This window comes from Erinaceus europaeus, chromosome 7, assembly GCF_950295315.1.
Source record: "Erinaceus europaeus chromosome 7, mEriEur2.1, whole genome shotgun sequence".
Lineage (NCBI taxonomy): Eukaryota > Metazoa > Chordata > Mammalia > Eulipotyphla > Erinaceidae > Erinaceus > Erinaceus europaeus.
Window position 1 is genome coordinate 45,332,913 of NC_080168.1, and position 19,417 is coordinate 45,352,329.

At 41.9% G+C, this 19,417-nt stretch overlaps 1 protein-coding gene across 4 annotated transcripts in view; it reads left to right on the forward strand.

Annotated features, from left to right (window-relative positions):
* The window catches only part of RFX4 (regulatory factor X4), a 195,749-nt gene that overhangs the window by 133,454 nt on the left and 42,878 nt on the right, over positions 1 to 19,417 (forward strand). For all 4 annotated transcript variants that reach the window (XM_007540035.2, XM_060194343.1, XM_060194344.1 and 1 more), the window contains 3 exons: positions 10,003 to 10,103; positions 12,027 to 12,085; positions 17,453 to 17,597. In XM_007540035.2, coding sequence (XP_007540097.1) covers positions 10,003 to 10,103; positions 12,027 to 12,085; positions 17,453 to 17,597 — 305 coding nt within the window. The remainder of the gene's footprint in view (positions 1 to 10,002; positions 10,104 to 12,026; positions 12,086 to 17,452; positions 17,598 to 19,417) is intronic.

The window sequence follows — 19,417 nt, forward strand, 5'->3', positions numbered from 1 at the left end:
TTAGTTCTGTCCACTAACTGTATGTTATTGTTTACATTTCTATAGATTGTGTTTATTTTGTGTTTGTGGGGCATGGGAATGCATCCAGGTCTTTTTGCACATACCAGATCTTTTTTTGTACAATACCATTGCTGAGTGACTTCTTCCCCCAGTGATTCCTCTGCCACCACCACCATCGCCACCATAATCATCATCACCATCACCACCATCATCATCCTTCACCACTACCACCAGAGTTATCATAGGACCTAGGTGCCTCCACAGTCAATCTACCACTCCTGACAGCCATTTTTACTTTTTTTTTTTTAATTGATAGAATAGAGAGAAATTGAGATGGGAAGGGGAAATAGGGAGAGAGAAAGAGAAATATCTTCAGCAATTCTTAAGCACTCATAAAGCTTCCCCTGTGTAAGTCGGGACCAGGGACTTGAACCCAGGTCCTTATGCACAGTAATGTGTGTGCTCAATTGGGAGGGGGCTACCTTTCTGCCCTTCATTCCTCCATTCTTTTTTTTTTTTAATTTTTTATATTTATTTATTTTCCCTTTTTCTTGCCCTTGTTGTTTTTCATTGTTGTTGTAGTTGTTAATGATGTCATCATTATTGGACAGGGCAGAGAGAAATGGAGAGAGGAGGGGAAGATAGGAGAGAGGGAGAGAGAAAGATAGACACCTGCAGACCTGCTTCACTGCCTGTGAAGTGACTTTTCTGCAGGTGGGGAGCCGGGGGCTCGAACTGGGATCCTTAAGCTGGTTCTTGTGCTTGGTGCCACCTGTGCTTAACCCGCTGCGCTACCACCCAACTCCCTCCTCCATTCTTTTTTTAAAACAATTTTTATTATCTTTATTTATTTGATAGAGACAGCCAGAAATCAAGAGGGAAGTGGGTGATAGAAAGAGACAGACAGACAGACAGATACCTGCAACACTGCTTTACCACTCTTGAAGCTTTCCCCCAACAGCATGGGTTCTGTTCTTTATTGTAGAGAGCAAGAAGGAGGGAGCATTGCTCTATCCACCACAAAGCATCCTGGGCACTGTCCATGGTAATCCCATGTATGGTAGGGCTTGTACCCAGGGCCTCATGAACAGTATCTTTTCTGCCAGATGAGCTACTTCCCACCCACCCAGCTCCCAATATACAAGATTGTAGCCTTTTGAATTAGACCTGTTTTTTTTTTTCTTAGCATAGATTACACAGGTATGTGTTCTAAGGACAGAGGTGTTGTTTTCCATAGTGTGATTCTACCACAATTTGTTAATCTGTTCACTGGCTGAAAAAGGTCTGAGTTGTTTCCCATTTGGGAGGAGTGTTACAGCATAGTCTTTATCAACTTTTTTTTTTTTTAATTTCTGTCATCTCTGGGGCTTTACCACAGTCTGTGCTGACCTTTTCAGATACAGAGAGATAGAGAGGCAGAGAGAGAGAAAGAAACCACAGCACCAAAGCTTCTTTCAACTTGGTGGTGCTCAGGTTTGAACTTGAACCTTCAAGTAGCAAAGCAGCGCATTACACAAGTGAGCTATTATGACAGGCTGTATCAACACTTAACACACAGCTTTTTAAAATAAGTTTTCATTACATTTGTATAAATGTCTGGAACTGTGATTGCTGAGTGATAGAATATGTGTATGTTTGGCATTATTGTCAGGATTTTTCTTTCTTTAGTCATTCCGAAAGTTGTATAATGACCTACCATTGTGACTTTAATTTTTAAAATGACTATCGATGTTGAGCATAGTTTAGGTGCTTATGTACAATTTGCATGTATTTCTGAAGTATCTGTTAAAATATTTTTTATTAGTGATTTAATAATGATTGACAAGATTGTGGGATAAGAGGGATACAATTCCCCACCAGAGTTCTGTATCTCATCTCCTCCATTGGAAACTTGCCTATTCTTTATCCCACCATGAGTATGGACCAAGATTTTTTTTTTTCCTCCAGGGTTATTGCTGGGGCTTGGTGCCCACCCTATGAATCCACTGCTCCTGGTGGCCATTTTTTTCTTTTTATTTATTTATTTTTATTGGGTAGGACAGAGAACTTGAGAGAGGAGGGCAAGATAGGGAGAGAAACAGACACCTGCAGACCTGCTTCACCTCTTGTGAAGCGACCTGCAGGTGGGGAACTGGGGGCTCAACCAGGATCCTTGTTCAGGTCCTTGTGCTTTGTATTGTGTGTGTTACTGTCTGAAACCCTGGACCAAAGATCTTTATGTGGTGCAGGAGGTGGAAAGTCTGGCTTCTGTAACAGTTTCTCCACTAGATACGGGTGTTGGTTGGCAGGTCAATCCATACCCCCAACTGTTCTAGCTTTCTTTAGTGGGATAGGACTCTTCACTTTTTTGCTGTTGTCTCTGGGGCTTCACTGTTTCTAGCAGACTTCAGATAGAAAGAGAGAAATGGAGAAAGGAAAAAGATACCTCAGCACCTTCCCCCAGTGCAGTGGGGCCAGGCTTGAACCTGGGTCACTGCTTACTTTTTTGTTGGTTTGTCATCTTATTGAGTTTTAAGATATCTTTATGTATTCTGGATACAAGTTCTTTAACAGACATGTTTTAAAAGTATTTTCAATCTTAGGTTTGGTTTTTCATTTTGTAAAAACTGTCATTAGAAGAACAGAACTATTTTGTATCGATAAAGCTTTGATGTTAGGAAGCTGGACGGTGGCACACTGGCTTAAGCACACATAGTACGAAACACAAGGACCCGAACAAAGATCCTAGTTTGATCCCCAGGCTCCCCATTCGCAGGGGTGTCACTTCACAAGTGGTGAAGCACGTTTGCAGGTGTCTATCTTCCTCTCTCCCTCTTTATATCTATCTCCCTCTCCCACTCTCATTTTCTATCCTACCCCCCCCAAAAAAAAGAAAAAAAATGGTCTCCAGGAGTAGTGGATTCATAGTGCTGGCACAAGCCCCAGCGATAACACTGGAGGCAAAAAAAAAAAATTAAAATCAAGCTTTAAATTTTGATTTTGGACTTCACTTTTGGTATCATTATCTAATAACTTACCAAAAAAAAAAAGTCACAAATATTTTTCTCCTAAATGCTGTCCTTGAGACTTTGAGATTTATTTTTTAATATTTTACATTTTTCTTAGACTTTTTCCTTTTTACAGATTTTTATGATATAAATTGTGGGATAAGATTCATGTATGCTTTTTTGCAGATAAATGTACAGTTATTTCAGCACCTGTAAACAACAGTAACCTTTCTCTATTGAATTACTCTAAAACTTTGTGCATAATCTTTTCTAGAGACTCAGTTCTGTTCCATCCCTCTGTAGTCCTCCTCTCACTGATAGCACATAGTCTTAATTGTTAGAGCTTTTGTCAGTCTTAAAGTCAGCTATGTGAGTCTTGCCTTCATTCTTCTTGTCTATATTTTCCTTTTTTTTTTTTTTTTTTGCCTCCAGGGCTATTGCTGGGGCTTGCTGCCGACACTAGGAATCCACTGTTCCTGTGGCTATTTTTTGGACAGGACAGAGAGAAATTGAGAGAGGAGGGGAGGAAAGAGAGGAGGAGAGAGAGACAGGTATCCTTGTGCAGGCCCTTACATTTTATACTGTGTGCGCTTCATCCAGTGTGACATCATCCCCCCTTTTCCTTTTGCATATTGACTTTGGGGAATCTGTAAAGGTTCATTAAATTGATGGATAGATCTTGAAATAATTGACATCTTAACAATGAGTCTTCCAATTGCTTAATTTGTTACTAATTTATTGTAGTATTCATCTGTTGCTATTTAAGTCCTCTTTAATTTCCTTTTTTGATGATGTGTCATTTTTAGTATATCTGAGATAGACTTTCTCTCTCATCCTATCACACCCCCATTCTTGTCTTATGACTATCCAGTGAGGTGTATAGAGATAAACTTGTGAATAGATGGAAACTTCCTTGCACCTGCCTCCCAGAGTTCTCTACTCTTAGGTTGGTTCACACTCGATCTCCAGCAATTTGTTAGACAATTTCAGCTGAATTATTTTGACCTAGTTGGAGGGATGTCACTCTTTTCTCCTCACATAAATGATCCTCTTCTCAAGTCCTCTCTCTGGCGGTGCCTCTCTTCCCCCCAAAGTTCAGGATATGTGGATGTGACATCTGCTTTCTAGTGGGTTACCAAATTAAGATTCTGTTGATTGTTTGACTTTTTCTTGCTGTGATGGGAGTCATACTCCAATTTTCCATTTTATATGTGAAACAGAACTATTCCTAAATAGATGAATGCAAGTTACTGTGTGATCAGATTCTAATCTCATACTTGGATGCATTTTTCAAGTATTCCACATTGATTGAATTCATCTATTTAGGAATGGTACATGTAGTTTAAATATACATATAGGTACATATAGTTTAAATATACATATAATTGAAAAGTGATAATTTGGCTTTGAGTTCAATTTTTGTGCACTGAAAAGGTGAACAAGGTAGCTAGATTATGACTAAATATTTACTTTCATCTGGTACTAATAAATTACCTTCTGAGGGAGTGGTAAATATATAAAGGACATAACCTACCTATATGAGAACTTCACATACTCTCCTCCTCTTCCTCTTCCTCTTCCTCTTCCTCTTCCTCTTCTTCTTCACTGCCAGTGCTTCACACATGCATACCACTGCTTCCAGCCCAATTTTTTCAGTCTTATTTTTAATAGAAAATGGGAAAGAGGAGACAGACAGACGTAGCCTTGCTCTACCATCCACAAAACTATAACTGGTGTTTCCCATGGTGTTCATGTGGTGCTGAGGCTTGAGCTCAGAGCTTTGAGCACAGTGGGTTGTCAGGTCTCCTAGCCCCCTGCATACTTCATATGGTGCTTACAGGTGCTACTCATATGCCTAGTTTATTGTAAAGAAGTTTGTGGGGTATAAAGGAAATGCTAAGCCCTGCCTTCTCTAAAGTCGGTGTGTTACAGGTGTGAAAATTGCTGTTTAAGAATGTGAATAACTTGACCATCTTTACCTGCCAATAAATGAAACAATTAGAACTCAAATATCTGTTCATTCAGCAAGCCAATGCTCATTGATTACTACAGTGTTTACTGGCACTGTGCTAGGTCCTAGAATACAGCCTGAAAGAAGGTAAACATTTTCCCTGCCCTCACTGACCTTATGGTGTCACAGAGGAGATTTTAAAATTACACAGTTAATTAATTGCCAAAGTGATCTTTGAATGACAGAGAGTGTCTTTTCTATTAAACCAGAAAGACAAATTTGCTTTGTTTGAAAATAAAAGTGGACTCTAGAAGTTCTCACTCTCTTTCCTGACAGGTCCAATGGAGGCCCAGTGTCCAACCCGATAGACAGACCCAGCCTTTACTTACTCATTCAGCAAAGCACATTGAAATACAGATGAAAAAGGGGCAGCATTATAAAGCTAGCTATGAATACTATATGAATACTCTAAGAAAGACAGATGATTCTCAAGCTTTGAGATTAAAAAATACTTTTCCTTTTATTTTTATAGCTCTGGTTTATGGTATCTCTAGGGATTAAACCTGGAATTTTGGAGTATCAGACATGAAATCTATTTGCATAGCCATTTTGCTATCTTCCCAGCCCAAGGAGTTTCCACCTCTTAAGTCAACACTTGCGTGATCTTGGCATGTTAATAATGCCTGATCTATGGGCCAAGGACATGGATCAGTGTTACAGCACTTGCTTTGCATGTGTGAGGCCCTGAATTCAATAGTTCCACATGAGAATGCTAAAGATAAGAGAAGTAATTCCATGGATGGTGGAGCAGTGCTTTGCATTCTTGCTCTTCCTGAGTTCCTATGTCACTCATTAAAAATTTCTCTCCCTGTGTTCCTCTATCTTACTGTCTCATAAATGAAAACATGAAAGCTTAGGTGGTGAGGGTGGTGCATCTGGTAGAGAGCACACATTACCATGTGTAAGGGCCTGAGTCCAAGCCTCTGGTTCCCAGTGATAAACCTGGTGGCAATTAAAAATAAACAAATAGGGAGTCAGGCTGTAGCGCAGCGGGTTAAGCGCAGGTGGCTCAAAGCACAAGGACCGGCATAAGGATCCCGGTTCGAACCCCGGCTCCCCACCTGCAGGGGAGTAGCTTCACAGGTGGTGAAGCAGGTCTGCAGGTGTCTATCTTTCTCTCCTCCTCTCTGTCTTCCCCTCCTCTCTCCATTTCTCTCTGTCCTATCCAACAACGACAACAACAATAATAACTACAACAATAAAACAACAAGGGCAACAAAAGGGAATAAATAAATAAAATAAATATTTTTAAAAATAAATAAATAAAAATAAAAAAATAAATAAGCTTGGACCAAGGAAAGATTTAGTGGAAGAGTGCATATGTGAGACCCTGTGTTTGATTTCCAGCATCACTATATATATGAATGATTGCTCTATCCGAAGGAAGAAACTTTGTGGGTAGGCAGGCAAGATAAGACTGAGAAGGTTGAGGGCTGAGCCTGAGATATTAATGCATTAGTTGTGTCCTCAGCCAAAAGGCAGGAGAATGTCCAAGTCTGGAGAAAAGGAGTTCCAAGGCATTGAAAGCTGCTCTGTGTGGTCCTTTTCATCATCCAAGCAGTTGTGAACCCAGGCTTTGCAGCCAGACAGATCTGGGCTTAACTCTGGATTCTTCCACTGACTTGCTGCATCTTCCTGGACAAATGAAACACATTCCCTGAGCTTTGATTACTCACCTCTCTGCTAGAACTAACATCAGTGCCTACTTCTTGGAGTTAATGTGAGGACTGAGTCCAAAAATCCCTGTGAAGTATTCAGTGCTTGGCTCTTTTACTGCTGTTGTCCCTGTACCAGCATTGCTGTTGCAGGGGAGGAGTGTCATTCAGGGAGTTACTGGTGCGGAATCAAGAAGCAAGAGAAGGTGCCAAAGCTGGAGCTTGAAATGTGCCAGTGTCCAAGCTGCCCAAAAGGGAGGGGAAGGTAGAGACCCAGAAATGCAGGGTGGACACTGGGAGAGTCAGCATGGGGAGTGAACCAGCAAAGGCAGAGCTGAGGAAGGAAGCGAGGGTGAGAGTAGGGTGGAGGCCCACAGAGAAAGACAACTGCATAAGCCAGTGTGGATCAGCATCACCTGCTCCTGCAGGCAGGTGGCGCTGGCAAGGAGGCCAATGATAGATCAAGGTGAGGGGAGGATAGCAACTCAGCTCTCACTAGCTCACTCGCTCACTCACTCACTAGCTCGCTCACTCACTCACTCACTCACTCACCAGAGCTGAGCAGTTTACTCAAAATGGTCTAGCAGCCCCAATTCCCAAAATAAAATATTTTCCAGGGCTGAATCCCTCCTTGCTTTTCTTCAGCATAATAAAATCAAACAACTGCACCAAATGAATGGCTCCAGCAGTAGTACTGCTGCTTGCTTTCTACTCTGAGACAAAGGACAACACACACACACACACACACACACACACACCTATCAGCACCAAGCTATTTTGGCTTCCAGTCATGCCTCATGGGCAATGTGTCAGGTGGAGAACAGTAGGTCCATCTTCCCTGGAAGTTCAGTGGCCTTAAGACAGTCACTCCTGGCACATACCTAATTAAAAAAAAGAAAAAAAATGTTAAGATTTGTTTATTGACGAGAACAGGAGAGAGAGAGAGAGAGAGAGAGAGAGAGAGGAGAGAGAGAGCATAACATCACGTCACTTCAGTGCTGGTGATCAAACCTGGGCCCTCTGCATGCAAATTTGGCTCTCTACCTCTGAACCACTGTCCATCCTAGCAACAAAGTTTTGACCTGCTAAGTGCAATGCAATATCCTGAGAAGTGTTCACACTTAGAAGTTGGATCCAGTAACTGATACCATTTTTGAACTTTAGTTCCTTGCACAGGCAGTGTTTGGGCTCATTCAGTACTGATCTGACATGTATTTAGTACCTGCTGTGTTTCAGGCCCTGTTTGGCACAAGAGGTCCATCCTTGTGGCTCTTTTCTTTCAGGAATGACTATACTTTCCTCGTACACTTGTATCCATTGACTAGAAAATCCTGTTTGTCCTGTCTTCAAAATATATAAATCTAGTCTTTCTACCCCATCTGCACTGTCAGCACACTCATTCAGGCTGCGCCCTGGGTTATTGCAGTTATCCCCTAACATCTCCTTGCTCTGACCTTGCCCTCCCAAGGTCATTTCATCACATGAGCCATAGCAATTTTTTTCACTCCTAACAGGTTAAAAAAATATTTAAAAGAGACAGAGAGGAGAAACAACATAGCACGTGTGCTCCCATGTGATGCAGGGAATCTAGGCTGGTTCCATGTGCATGGTAAAGGATGCACTTTGCTGGCAGCATGGAGGGTAAGAGATGGGGTGAGTTGCTGAGAAAGTGGAAAGACTGGCAGTTTCAAACATTGCAGTGAGCACTTGAGCAAATTTACAGTTCCTAAAGTGGCATCATACTGCTCTGTGTCCCAGGCAGGAGCTGACCAGGCAGAGGAAACAGTGAGTGCAAAGGTCTTATGAGGTGGGCAAGGGGCAGGAGAAACAGAAAGGAAGTTAGTGTCCTGGAAATTGGGGGGGGGGAGGAGGGGCTGGAGAGAGAGAGAGAGAGCTGAGGTGGAACAGTCTGGCTAGATTATAGTTTTATGGGGAAGAGATCTGAGTTCCGTCCATCTGGGGAGTGGGGGCCATTCATTCATTTCATTTAATAGATATTTTCTTTCCAAAGTAATGTTGACCTCTGGCTTCTGGAGGTACTGTAGTTCAAGCCTGGAACTTTTGGTGCATCAGGCTTTCTGCATAGCCACTGTGCTATGTAACCAGTCTGCTTAACTGATCTTTTTTTTTTTTTTTTATGTGTTGATTAGGTGTCTGATGTTGTGCTTGGTACTAAGGATACTGTGACAAGTAAAATGGATATAGTCCCTGTCCTTTTACATGGAACCAACAGTCTAGGGGGAAAGTACTTACTAGTCAAACATTAATCAGGTGATCACATAAGTTAGGGTATAACTACAAACTCCCACAACTATAGAACTCTTTCAGAGGAAGAAGCAAGGGCTCAGCCTGTGGAAGTAGCATGTGGGTTGGGATCCGGTAGTGAAGGAGGCTTTGAGAGGTGAGCTACTTGCAGTTGGTGAAAGGATGCCGTGGGTAGAGGCCCTGAGGTGTGACTCCCTAAATCAGATATGGCCTCAAGATCCATGCCAGGATTGTTTATCAGTTTAAAAGTGGAGCCCAGGCTGGGTGGGCAGATATGGTGATATGTTATAAACAGAGTTCCTGCCCTGTTACAGGGTTTAAACAAGACTGAACAGTGTGAGAAGAAAAGGCCAGCTGCAAAATGACTCTTATCTTAGGCGCACTGACTGCTGTCTTCACAAATCCTCACACAAGGCTCTTCACAACCACAAAGGATAGCGTTTTGCTCACAGGAGGAGTTTTCCTCCTACGTGTACATCCTCTCTCTCCATCATTCACCAGTGTGGGCACCTGAACATATTTTGTTCATGCCTTTTTCTAACCCACCAGCTCCCCACAGGACTTGGGCCGCTAGCCCTCTCTTGAGGTTGCTGCTATGAATGGTAGCTGTGAGTTGTAGCCAGTACATGATTAGAGGGAATAACTCCCCACCTTTCTGGGCCTGTTGTGGGTACTGGATAGGACACAGAATATGCAGTGGGTTAAGCGCAAATGGCGTGAAACACTAGGACCGGTGTAAGGATCCCAGTTCGAGCTCCAGTCTCCCCACCTGCAAGGGAGTCACTTCACGAGTGGTAAAGCAGGTCTGCAGGTGTCTATCTTTCTCTCCCCTCTCTGTCTTCCCCCCCTCTCGATTTCTCTGTCCTATTCAACAACAACAGTGGCAATAACAACAACAATAATAACAACAACAATAACAGCAACAACAACAATTGCAGCAAAAGGGGAAAAAATGACCTCCAGGAGCAGTGGATTCATAGTGCAGACACTGAGCCTCTGCAATAACCCTGGAGGCAAACAAAACAAAACAAAACAAACAAACAACAAAAAAAAAACACTTAAAGCATATCTTTTCTCTTTCTAGCTTAACTCAGGTGATCCGAAAGTTTGCCAAGCAGTTAGATGAGTGGCTTAAAGTGGCTCTCCATGACCTCCCAGAAAATCTGCGAAACATCAAATTTGAATGTAAGTATTGAGTGTTAGAGAAGAGAGAGAACATCTTAGTGCCATACATGTTGCATACACTTTTAATAATAATAGATAACATTTATAATGTGCCTTCAAAGCATAGGGCATTATATTAAGTGCTTTACATATGTTAACTTATTTAACCCCTACAAAATAAAATTGAATTACAACTGACATATCTCCCTCTATAGCAAATGAAACAGGCTTAGGAAGTAGCAGAGGCAAGATTTGCTCCTAGGTCTGTCTGTTGATACCAACACTTCTCCTCATCATCACAATGTTCCTAGTCTCATTTCATCCTCACACCACTTCTGTGTGAAGGAAGCAATATCCCTGTTATATAGGTGAAGCTCTGAGAGGGAAAGAAACTTCTCCAGAGTCACACAGCTAGTAATCAGGGGCTGAGAGTCAGACTCCAGCCTGACCCCAAATTCTGAGATTTCCCAGGAGTTCCTGCTTGATAATAGCAGGAGACAGGGCTTCCTGTATTTAATTTTCTGTCTAATTAGTAAGTTAAATTAATATTCCCCATAAGGGGATTGGAACTGTGACTGTCCTGTTCTGAGCCTCACCAGTCATTCCCCAGCTTTGGTTGTGTCCTATTTCTGTCTCGATGTGTCTGCTCTTGTGTGATGACTCTTCTGCTGTTCAACAAAGATGAAGCAATTGGAGGCAAAACCATATTTTAAGATATGTTTCTCCAGTCCCTATTTGAACACCGCTTGCTATTCTTACCCAAAGTAAGTGCCAAGGAGAGAGAGAAAAAAAATGGAGATCAAATTACCCTCTCACCACAGGCAAAGGGAGCCCTTTGAGATGTGCTTTGAGGCCACCTGCAGTGCCCATCACCTATTGATAAAGCCTGCTTTATTTCACGGCTCTCAGTTCTTTTCTTTCCACTTGCACTAAATTCCACATCACAAAGTTAAAGAAAAAGTAATTAAGGAGAGGGATTAACGATTGATCAGCCTGGAAAATTAGAAGTTCATCTGTCCCCCAGGTTCCTTCCCCCCCTTTTTTTTTCCACCCCATGTCCTTTTTTTTTTTTTCAAATGCTGCTGGCTCTGAGTCAAATTAGAATAATTCCAGGGAAATTTTTGTTTCTTGACCAGTTCAGAAATTAGTGAGAAGAATATCCTGTGCCCCATTTTAATCATGCTGACAAAATAAACCTGTCAAAAAGTCAACAGTCTGGAGGAGGTTTGTTGGACTTTGCACCTGTATGGGGAGCCTTGGAAGTGACCAAGGAGTCACAATCCACTCCAAGGACCTCTGTATGAATAAAAACTCTGGTTTGGCACATGCCTTGTCTGTTTTGGAAGTCCACAGATAGAAGATCATCCCACTTCACATTAACTGCCTGTTATTTCTGCATAGGGGACAGGATGATCAAAGAATGTAAATAAATCATGAGGACTATGTCACAAAAAAAATGACAGATTATAGATGCAAAGTCACACCCAGGGTTCTATCCTAGGCATAATCTCTAGCTTCACACAATGCCAAGGCTCAACCAAGGTTTCCTATTTACTTTTTAAAGGGCCTTCTTCAAAGCTTTCACTTGATTCCTGCAATTATTTATGGGGAGAAGTGATTGAGGTTGCAATTAGTGAAATGAAAGACAAGTAAATAATTGCTCTTACTTACGGTTGATTGGCGCCACAAGTTCTCACACCTGCCAGTTTGGTGTGTGTGCATGACTTTGAAATATGCACCCCAGATATCATCATGAGGGAGTAGCTGTCCAAGTCTGAATTGGTGAACAAAGAATCAAATGCAGAGTTTTGCCAGTATGTGCAGAAGATGGTATTAAACAGACATTCAAACAAGGAAGCTACTTGATGACGTCTGCTCCCCAGAAAGTTAAAAATTGGACCTAAAGCATGCAAATATTTCAAATTAACTCTTTTCTTCTTGCAGTGTCTAGAAGGTTTTCCCAAATTCTGAGACGACAGACATCCCTAAACCATCTTTGCCAGGTAGCTGTCCTGTGTTGTGTGTTCTAACTACTGTAAATCTTTATAAAGGTGGGATGAAGCCACAAATATGGCTCTCTGAAGTACTGAGTATATGTCTGGGGGGTGGCCTTTTAACAATAAGTTCTTAGTGGATATCATCAATATCCACAGATAAGGAGGAGTAAAAATTTAACAAACAAATCTCTAAATAATTTCAACTAATATGCAAATTAGTTTTGGGCTTCGGGTGCCTCTTGACCTTTCTGATATGTACTGGGTCCACATTGCTTTGTTCTGCTCAAGTAAATTGGGATTTCTCAGCCTCAGTTGACTGTTGGGATTGGATAATACTTTGCTATGGGATTTGGTTAGTGGAATTGTACATGTTTCATAGCCCCCATGGCTTATATCCCACAAGATGCCAGTAGTGCCACCCACCCCCAATACCACCCGTATTGTGACTATCAGGAATGTGTCTAGGGGTACAAAACTGCTCCTGCTCCTTAGTTAGAAAACACCGAGATAAATAATAATACAAGAGAGAGGATCATTTATCTTTTGTGTTTCTTTTTTTTTAATTAATTTATTTTTAATATTTTATTTCGTTTATTGTAATGAGAAAGAGTAGACAAAGAGGGAAAGATACAGAGAGAGAGACAGAGACAGAGACACCAGAACACTGCTCAGTTCTGGCTTATGGTGGGGCTGGGGATTGAACCTGGGACCTCAGAGCCTCAGGCTTGAAAGGCTTTTGCATAACCATTATGCATCTTTTGTGTTTCTGTCATCCAAAAGAGTTACTCTTTGATATATTGCTTACCCATTTTTGCTTATTTTTTCATACCCTCCTTTTTAGTGTAACAGTGGCATATGCTTGCTATGAAGATAATTCAAGCATAACATATACACAGTAAAAGGGGAAGACCCCACTACAGCTCTATAGTAATGATTTGATGACACAAACCATCACTGTTTTATTCATTTTGTACAGCAGGGAAGTAAATATAAACCTATTAAGGCAGACCACTAACATTCACTAACATTTCAATGCTTTTAATGCAGTGAGGGCTACCTAGCAGTCACAGGTCAAAGCTGGCACTTTGATGTGAGAGATTTTATTTTTATTTGATCTGAGGCTATTTGGAAAATATTTTCTTTTTTTTAAGTTATCTTTACTTATTGGATAGGGATAGCCAGAAATAGAGAGGGAAGCAGGAGACAGAGGTAGACAGACACCTGCAGCCCTCACAAAGGCTTTTTTTCATCACTCACAAAGCTTTCCCCCTGCAGGTGAGGACTAGGAGGCTCTAACCTGGGTCCTTATGCACTGTTACGTGTGCTCAACCAGATGCGCCATCACCCAGCCCCATAAATATTTTCAACTAACAGTTAAAACTTGGGAAATGAAATCTACACATCCAATTTGCCCCAGCACTTCCTCTTCCCACAACAAGGAAAGGTTTACACTAGATAGGTGGAACTTCCCTCCAGCTGCCACTGTGCTCCGTATCACTTTCTGATATCCTTGACCCTTTCCACTGTATATGTCACCTGCCTGCCCTCCTCATGTGTTTGCAACCTTTCCCTAACATACTGTTGGCTTTGGGCTGGTTATTTAAGGTCAATTTGGGAGAGGTGGGTATCTAGTTAGAGTGGACTAAAGGAAAGCTCCAGATCAGGGGAAGAAGCTATAAAACTATACCTACACAGACTTCCCTTTTCTGATCCTGGCTAGGAAAAAAATTATACAGGGTGAAATTTGAAGACCAGAGGGAGAACCCCTTTCACATTCATGCAGGCTAGTACCAAAACCACACCTGGGTGTTGTTCTGGGGACACAGCAGAGAAAGATGGGTGAATGTGATTTTTTTTTAAAACTTTTTTTTAATATTTATTTTATTTATTTTTTCCCTTTTGTTGCCCTTGTTGTTTTATTGTTATAGTTATTATTGTTGTTGTTGTTGTTGGATAGGACAGAGAAATGGAGAGAGGGAGGGGAAGACAGAGAGGAGGAGAGAAAGACAGACACCTGCAGACCTGCTTCACCGCCTGTGAAGCGACTCCCCTGCAGGTGGGGAGCCGGGGTTCGAACCGGGATCCTTATGCCGGTCTTCATGCTTTGCGCCACCTGCGCTTAGCCCGCTGTACTACAGCCTGACTCCCTGGGTGAATGTGATTTAAAGGAGACTATGAATACTGGCAAAACAAAGAAACAATGCCATATAGCCAAAGGTACAATTTTGTGGGTATTAATAGCTTTCACTACACTCACATGTCACTTAATACTTCCTGAGAAATGCATCGTTAGGCCATTTTGAAACTGTGTGAATGTCATCGAGTATATTTATACAAACCTAGATGGTATAGCCTACCTCATACCAAAGCTACATATAGGGACCACCATCATATATCTGGCTCATCATTACCTGAAATGTTGTATGTATGCTGCACATAACTGTTTTAGCTTTATATTCTCCATCTTGGAAGAGCCAATCTTGAGTCAAATGAAGATCTAGATATGGTTTTGTTACCTCCCTCTGAAGCTCAGACAGTTTAATGTATAAGTAGGTAAAAACATCTACATCCATATCTACCATCATTCATGCACACACATGGTCTATCTCTCACTTTCTACTCCCCACACTGACAGTATATAATTTTTTGAGCAAATACCTCTTTTCCTTCTTCCCTGGATTGCCAGCCTTCAGACACATTCTTAGGTCAGCCAGAGGAATGGATTAGTGCTGAGACAGAAGCATTATAGAGCATCTTTGCTGATATCCCAACAAGCTTTCCTAGACACACACGAGGCAAGTTATGCTGGACAACATCCGAGATTCCATTTGGATACACTAAGCAAACAACTTGATTGCTCAGCTATTCATACCACAGAATCCTTTGAGTGCCTGCTGTGTACCAGGCATGTTAGTGGTCCTTGCTTATATATAGCAAAAGAAAAAAATAACCCTTAAACAATTTTAAGTGTGTGAGGAAATCAACATGGTGATCAAGAATAGCGGAACATGTAGGTCCCATTTAGACTGGTTAGAGAAGGACTTTAGTGAGTGTGGTGGTTAAGCTGGAGCACACAGCATGGCAAGATTGGCAGGTCAAAGCATGTGCAAAAGCTCTGAGATGCCAGATACAATAACTGTAGAGCCCCAGTCTGAGTGACGGTGGCTGCCTTGTTGAACTCATACTCCTTGTACTACGTATTTTTCAAACACTACTTCAAGAAACCTGCATTAGTAGTCTTCCTTAAGAATAGATATTGAGGGATGGGCAGTGGTACACTCAGTTGAGTGCATATGTTACCATACACAAGGGTCCAGGTTTGAGCCCCTGGTCCAATCCCCTCCTGCAGAGGGAGGGGAAGCTTCATAAATTGTGAGGCAGTGTTACAAGTGTTTCTCTTTCTTTCTCCCTCTTCTCTAGCCCCTCCTTTCTATCTCTTTTCTTACTTTGTCCTACTAAATAATAATAATAAAAAGGTAGTAAACAACCAAAATTTGATAGATCAGGAATGCAGTTAATCTGTTTGCTTGCCCTCAATCAACCAGCTGGCCAACAGCAAGATCAAAATTTGAATTTGATTTCAGTAACTCTAACGTTTACAGTTAGCTGTGTCATTATTATTAGACTGACCCACTGCATATATTAATGTATTCTAGACCTCAAAGAGTTCTACAAATATGGAAGTCACATTTTACGTGTGCTCAGACAGTCTGGGTGTTAAAGAGGTTGATGTTTACTTTTGCCTGGAAAATCACAAGCATTAGGACACTTTTTAAAAAATTTATTCATAAAATAAATATCAGTAATACAGGATAAGAGGGGTACAATTCCACACAATTCCTACCATCAAAACTCCATATCCCATGAAAGCTTTCCTATTCTTTATTCCTCTGGAAGTATGGACCCAGGATCATTATGGGATGCAGAAGGTGGAAGTTCTGGCTTCTGTAATTGCTTCTCCACTGAACATGGGCATTGGCAGGTCGATCCATGCTCCCAGCCTGGCACTGGGACACTTTTAACATCCATTTGTATTTGTACTATGTGCGCTTAACCCAGTGCACCATTGCCTGGCTCCTCCATTTGTGTTTGAAGTCTTTACTAAACATACTTTTGAAACATGCAAATAATGGAAGTAATTCTGGAAAAGTTTTTGCTTTTTAAAAAAATAAAGATTATGTATTTATTTATGAGAGAGACAGAACCAGAGTATCATTCTGGCATGTGCAGTGCTAGAGATCTAATTGAGGAACTCAGGCTTGAGGGTCCATTAACATATTCACTACATCACCTGTTTTTTGTTTTTATCAGGATTGTTTTATGTTGGTGGTTCCAAACATTGTTGTTTCAAGTATTATTCCAACTTAGAATTTTAAGATTAGTTAATGAGGACTTACTAAGAAACCTACAAGATACATACTTTACCAAATTACTGAATCCTAAGGTATGGTTTCCCATTTTCCTCCATAGTAATTACTCATGCTGGTTTTGCTATGTAGAAAGCAAAAACATACACAAACCACAAAACCAGAGGGCTATACTACAGACTACTTCAGAATGCATATATGTATATGTCTACTGACATATACATTGTAAAATGTCTGGAGCTAACTCTGATATGGCCATGGGCAGGGGAGATAGCATAAAGGTAATCAAAAAGACTCTCGAGTCTGAGGCACCAAATGTCCCAGGTTCAATCCCCAGCACCACCATAAACCAGAACTGAGCAGTGCTGGTAAAATAAACAAACATAAATCTGATAAGGCCCTGCGATAACAGGGACATTTCTAGATCAGGACCTGTCACTTGGGCAATAGAAACAGACACTAGTTATTAAGCCCAGAGTTCTGTCCTGCAAACTTACAGTAGAGGGCTATCAGACCTCTGGGCTTCATTCCACAAGGTCAAGACCAAAGAGACTGAAAATAGCAAGGCTTCATTTGGCCTAGGCCACCTTGGAATAATTTCTTTAAAAAAATTTTTTTTTACTGGATATATTATAGAGAGACACCTGCAGCCCTGCCTTACCACTTGCAAAACTTTCCCCCTGCAGGTGGGGACCAGGGCCCGAACCTGGGTCCTTGCTCATTGTAACATGTGCTCTCAACCAGGTGCACCACCACCTGGCCCCAGAATAATTTCTTACAGAGAGAAATGTAAGCCAAGAACCATGAGAGAAAACAGTGGATGGATGGGTAGGTCTTCTGAGTAATGGCTCATCTGTTAATATCCTGAAAATGAGTTTCCTGAGTTGCAAGGTAGTTTGCAAACTACCATGAGCTAATTTAATAAAAAGGTTCCAAAAGGAAATAAAGTGACAGGGTTTTAACCTAACAACTCATGAGCTAATGAATTGTTTGGGTTGGATTGCAGGCCTCTCGAACAGTGATCCACAGTGCGGACATCACATTCCAGATGTTGGAAGACTGGAGAAATGTGGACCTCAACAGTATCACCAAGCAAACACTTTATACCATGGAAGATTCCCGCGATGAACACCGGAAGCTGATCATCCAGTGTAAGATGTTCCATAAGGGGATTGTCTCTTTCTGTTTGTTTTTAAAAGAAGGAAATGAAAGAGTACCTTGGTCAATATTTAAGTGTCATTCCTACTCTGACCTTCCGCCTTGGATCCCCTCCCTCTTATTGTTCCTGTTAAATGGATTGGCCCAGATGGGAGAACTAATTGATTTAAGAGGGTGTGTGTCAACAGTGCTGTAGAAAAGGGATTCTGGTGCATCTGGGAAGCACACAATGTCATGAACAAGCCTGCCCACATGTGACCCTCAGTACATCTCTGCTGTTTTCCTAGTACCCATCACTATGGGCTACCTAGAGAATATCACAGTCTCGACTAGGGACCCTGAGAAAAGGTCCACTTGGTGCTTCCTTACTTTACTCAACCATCCTTTCTCAAGAGAAAAGGGAGGTGGGAAGGGTAAGTCTGTACACTACCCCACCCCAGCAGCTTTCAAAAATGTTGATGAAGGGAGAATTGGGGGTGTAGAAGCTGCCGCATCCTCACTTAAGTGATATGAGGGCTCAGAGTGACATCATTCAGAAAACTGCAGCAGCTCCAGCCTACTTCTCCCCAGTTCAGAATCTTAGAGGTTGGGGGGGCGGGGTATCTCCACTGGCAGCATGCATCCCTTAGTGGACAAAGTCCCACGTTTGATCCATGACTCTCTTTCCTCCTCCCTCTTCCCCACCGCCCCATCTCTCTGGATAAATCAATAAGTAAATCTCCTCCTGCCAAAGAGTTTTAGAGATTGTCCAGAGAAGTACCTCAGTACTAGAGTACATGGCTCTCATGCAAGAGGCCCTGTATGTTATCTTCAGCACACCCTGTAAAAAGGATTTTAGACTGCCTACTCTATTACTAGGTGCTGAGTAAAACCCATCACATGTATAATCTTTAGTCTTCACACCAGCCTTATTTGGAAGATGCTTGTCATGCCTCCATTTTGCAGATGAGAAGCTACCCTCAGAGAGGTAGAGAGCCATATGCAAGTGAATAGAGCTAAACCTTGAACCCAAATCTAATATTGGCTTCACTGTTGTTGCCCACTCTGTGGAAGAGGAGACAAAAGTGCCACCAGCTGGGCAAGCCTCAAAGGCTAGAGGGTCTTTCTGATCTGATTTCCTTACTTCCTGCCTAAAGGAATAAAAAGCATGGCTCTGAACACCACAGCAGCACTCACTGTACCTCTGATTGCCTTGTGCTCAGGACAAAGTGCCCTGTCATGTCTGCAGAATCCACAGGGGAAAATATAGTCTTGATCACTTTAAGCTCTGAGTCTTTGCTGTAGTGCCATGAAGGTTACTGCTGTCTCTCTAAGAAAGAATCTGGGACTTTTGCTTCAAGTTCCCTTAGGCTGGAGCAAGATGGTGTCTTTGAAAGTTACAGGTGCAAGTGAATCCTCATTCTAGAGGAAGGAAGTGGTATAGTTCAGTTCAACCAAGCTGTACTTACTGAATGCCTGTCCTGGGTCAGCCACTGTGTCAGATGCTGGGCACACAGTGACTAAGATGGAGTTCATGCAAATCTGAAATGAGACAAGTCATTTATAGGTGGCTTACTCTTACCTGGCGGGCATTGTTGTATGCAGTGTCCTAGGAAGAAGGGGGTTGAAAAAGGGCACAAAGCAGAGGACCTCTGCCACTGTGATGCCATCCCTGTACCTTTCAACCAAACAAACAGCTGGCGGTTATGTGACTGAACATAGTTGAACTGGACCAGAAGTCAGTTCTAGCAGTGTTAGGGGGAACTGTGAGCTCAGACCCTCATTTACTTTTAAAAGCAATGAAAAGGCTAGGCAGTGACTCACCCAGTAGAGC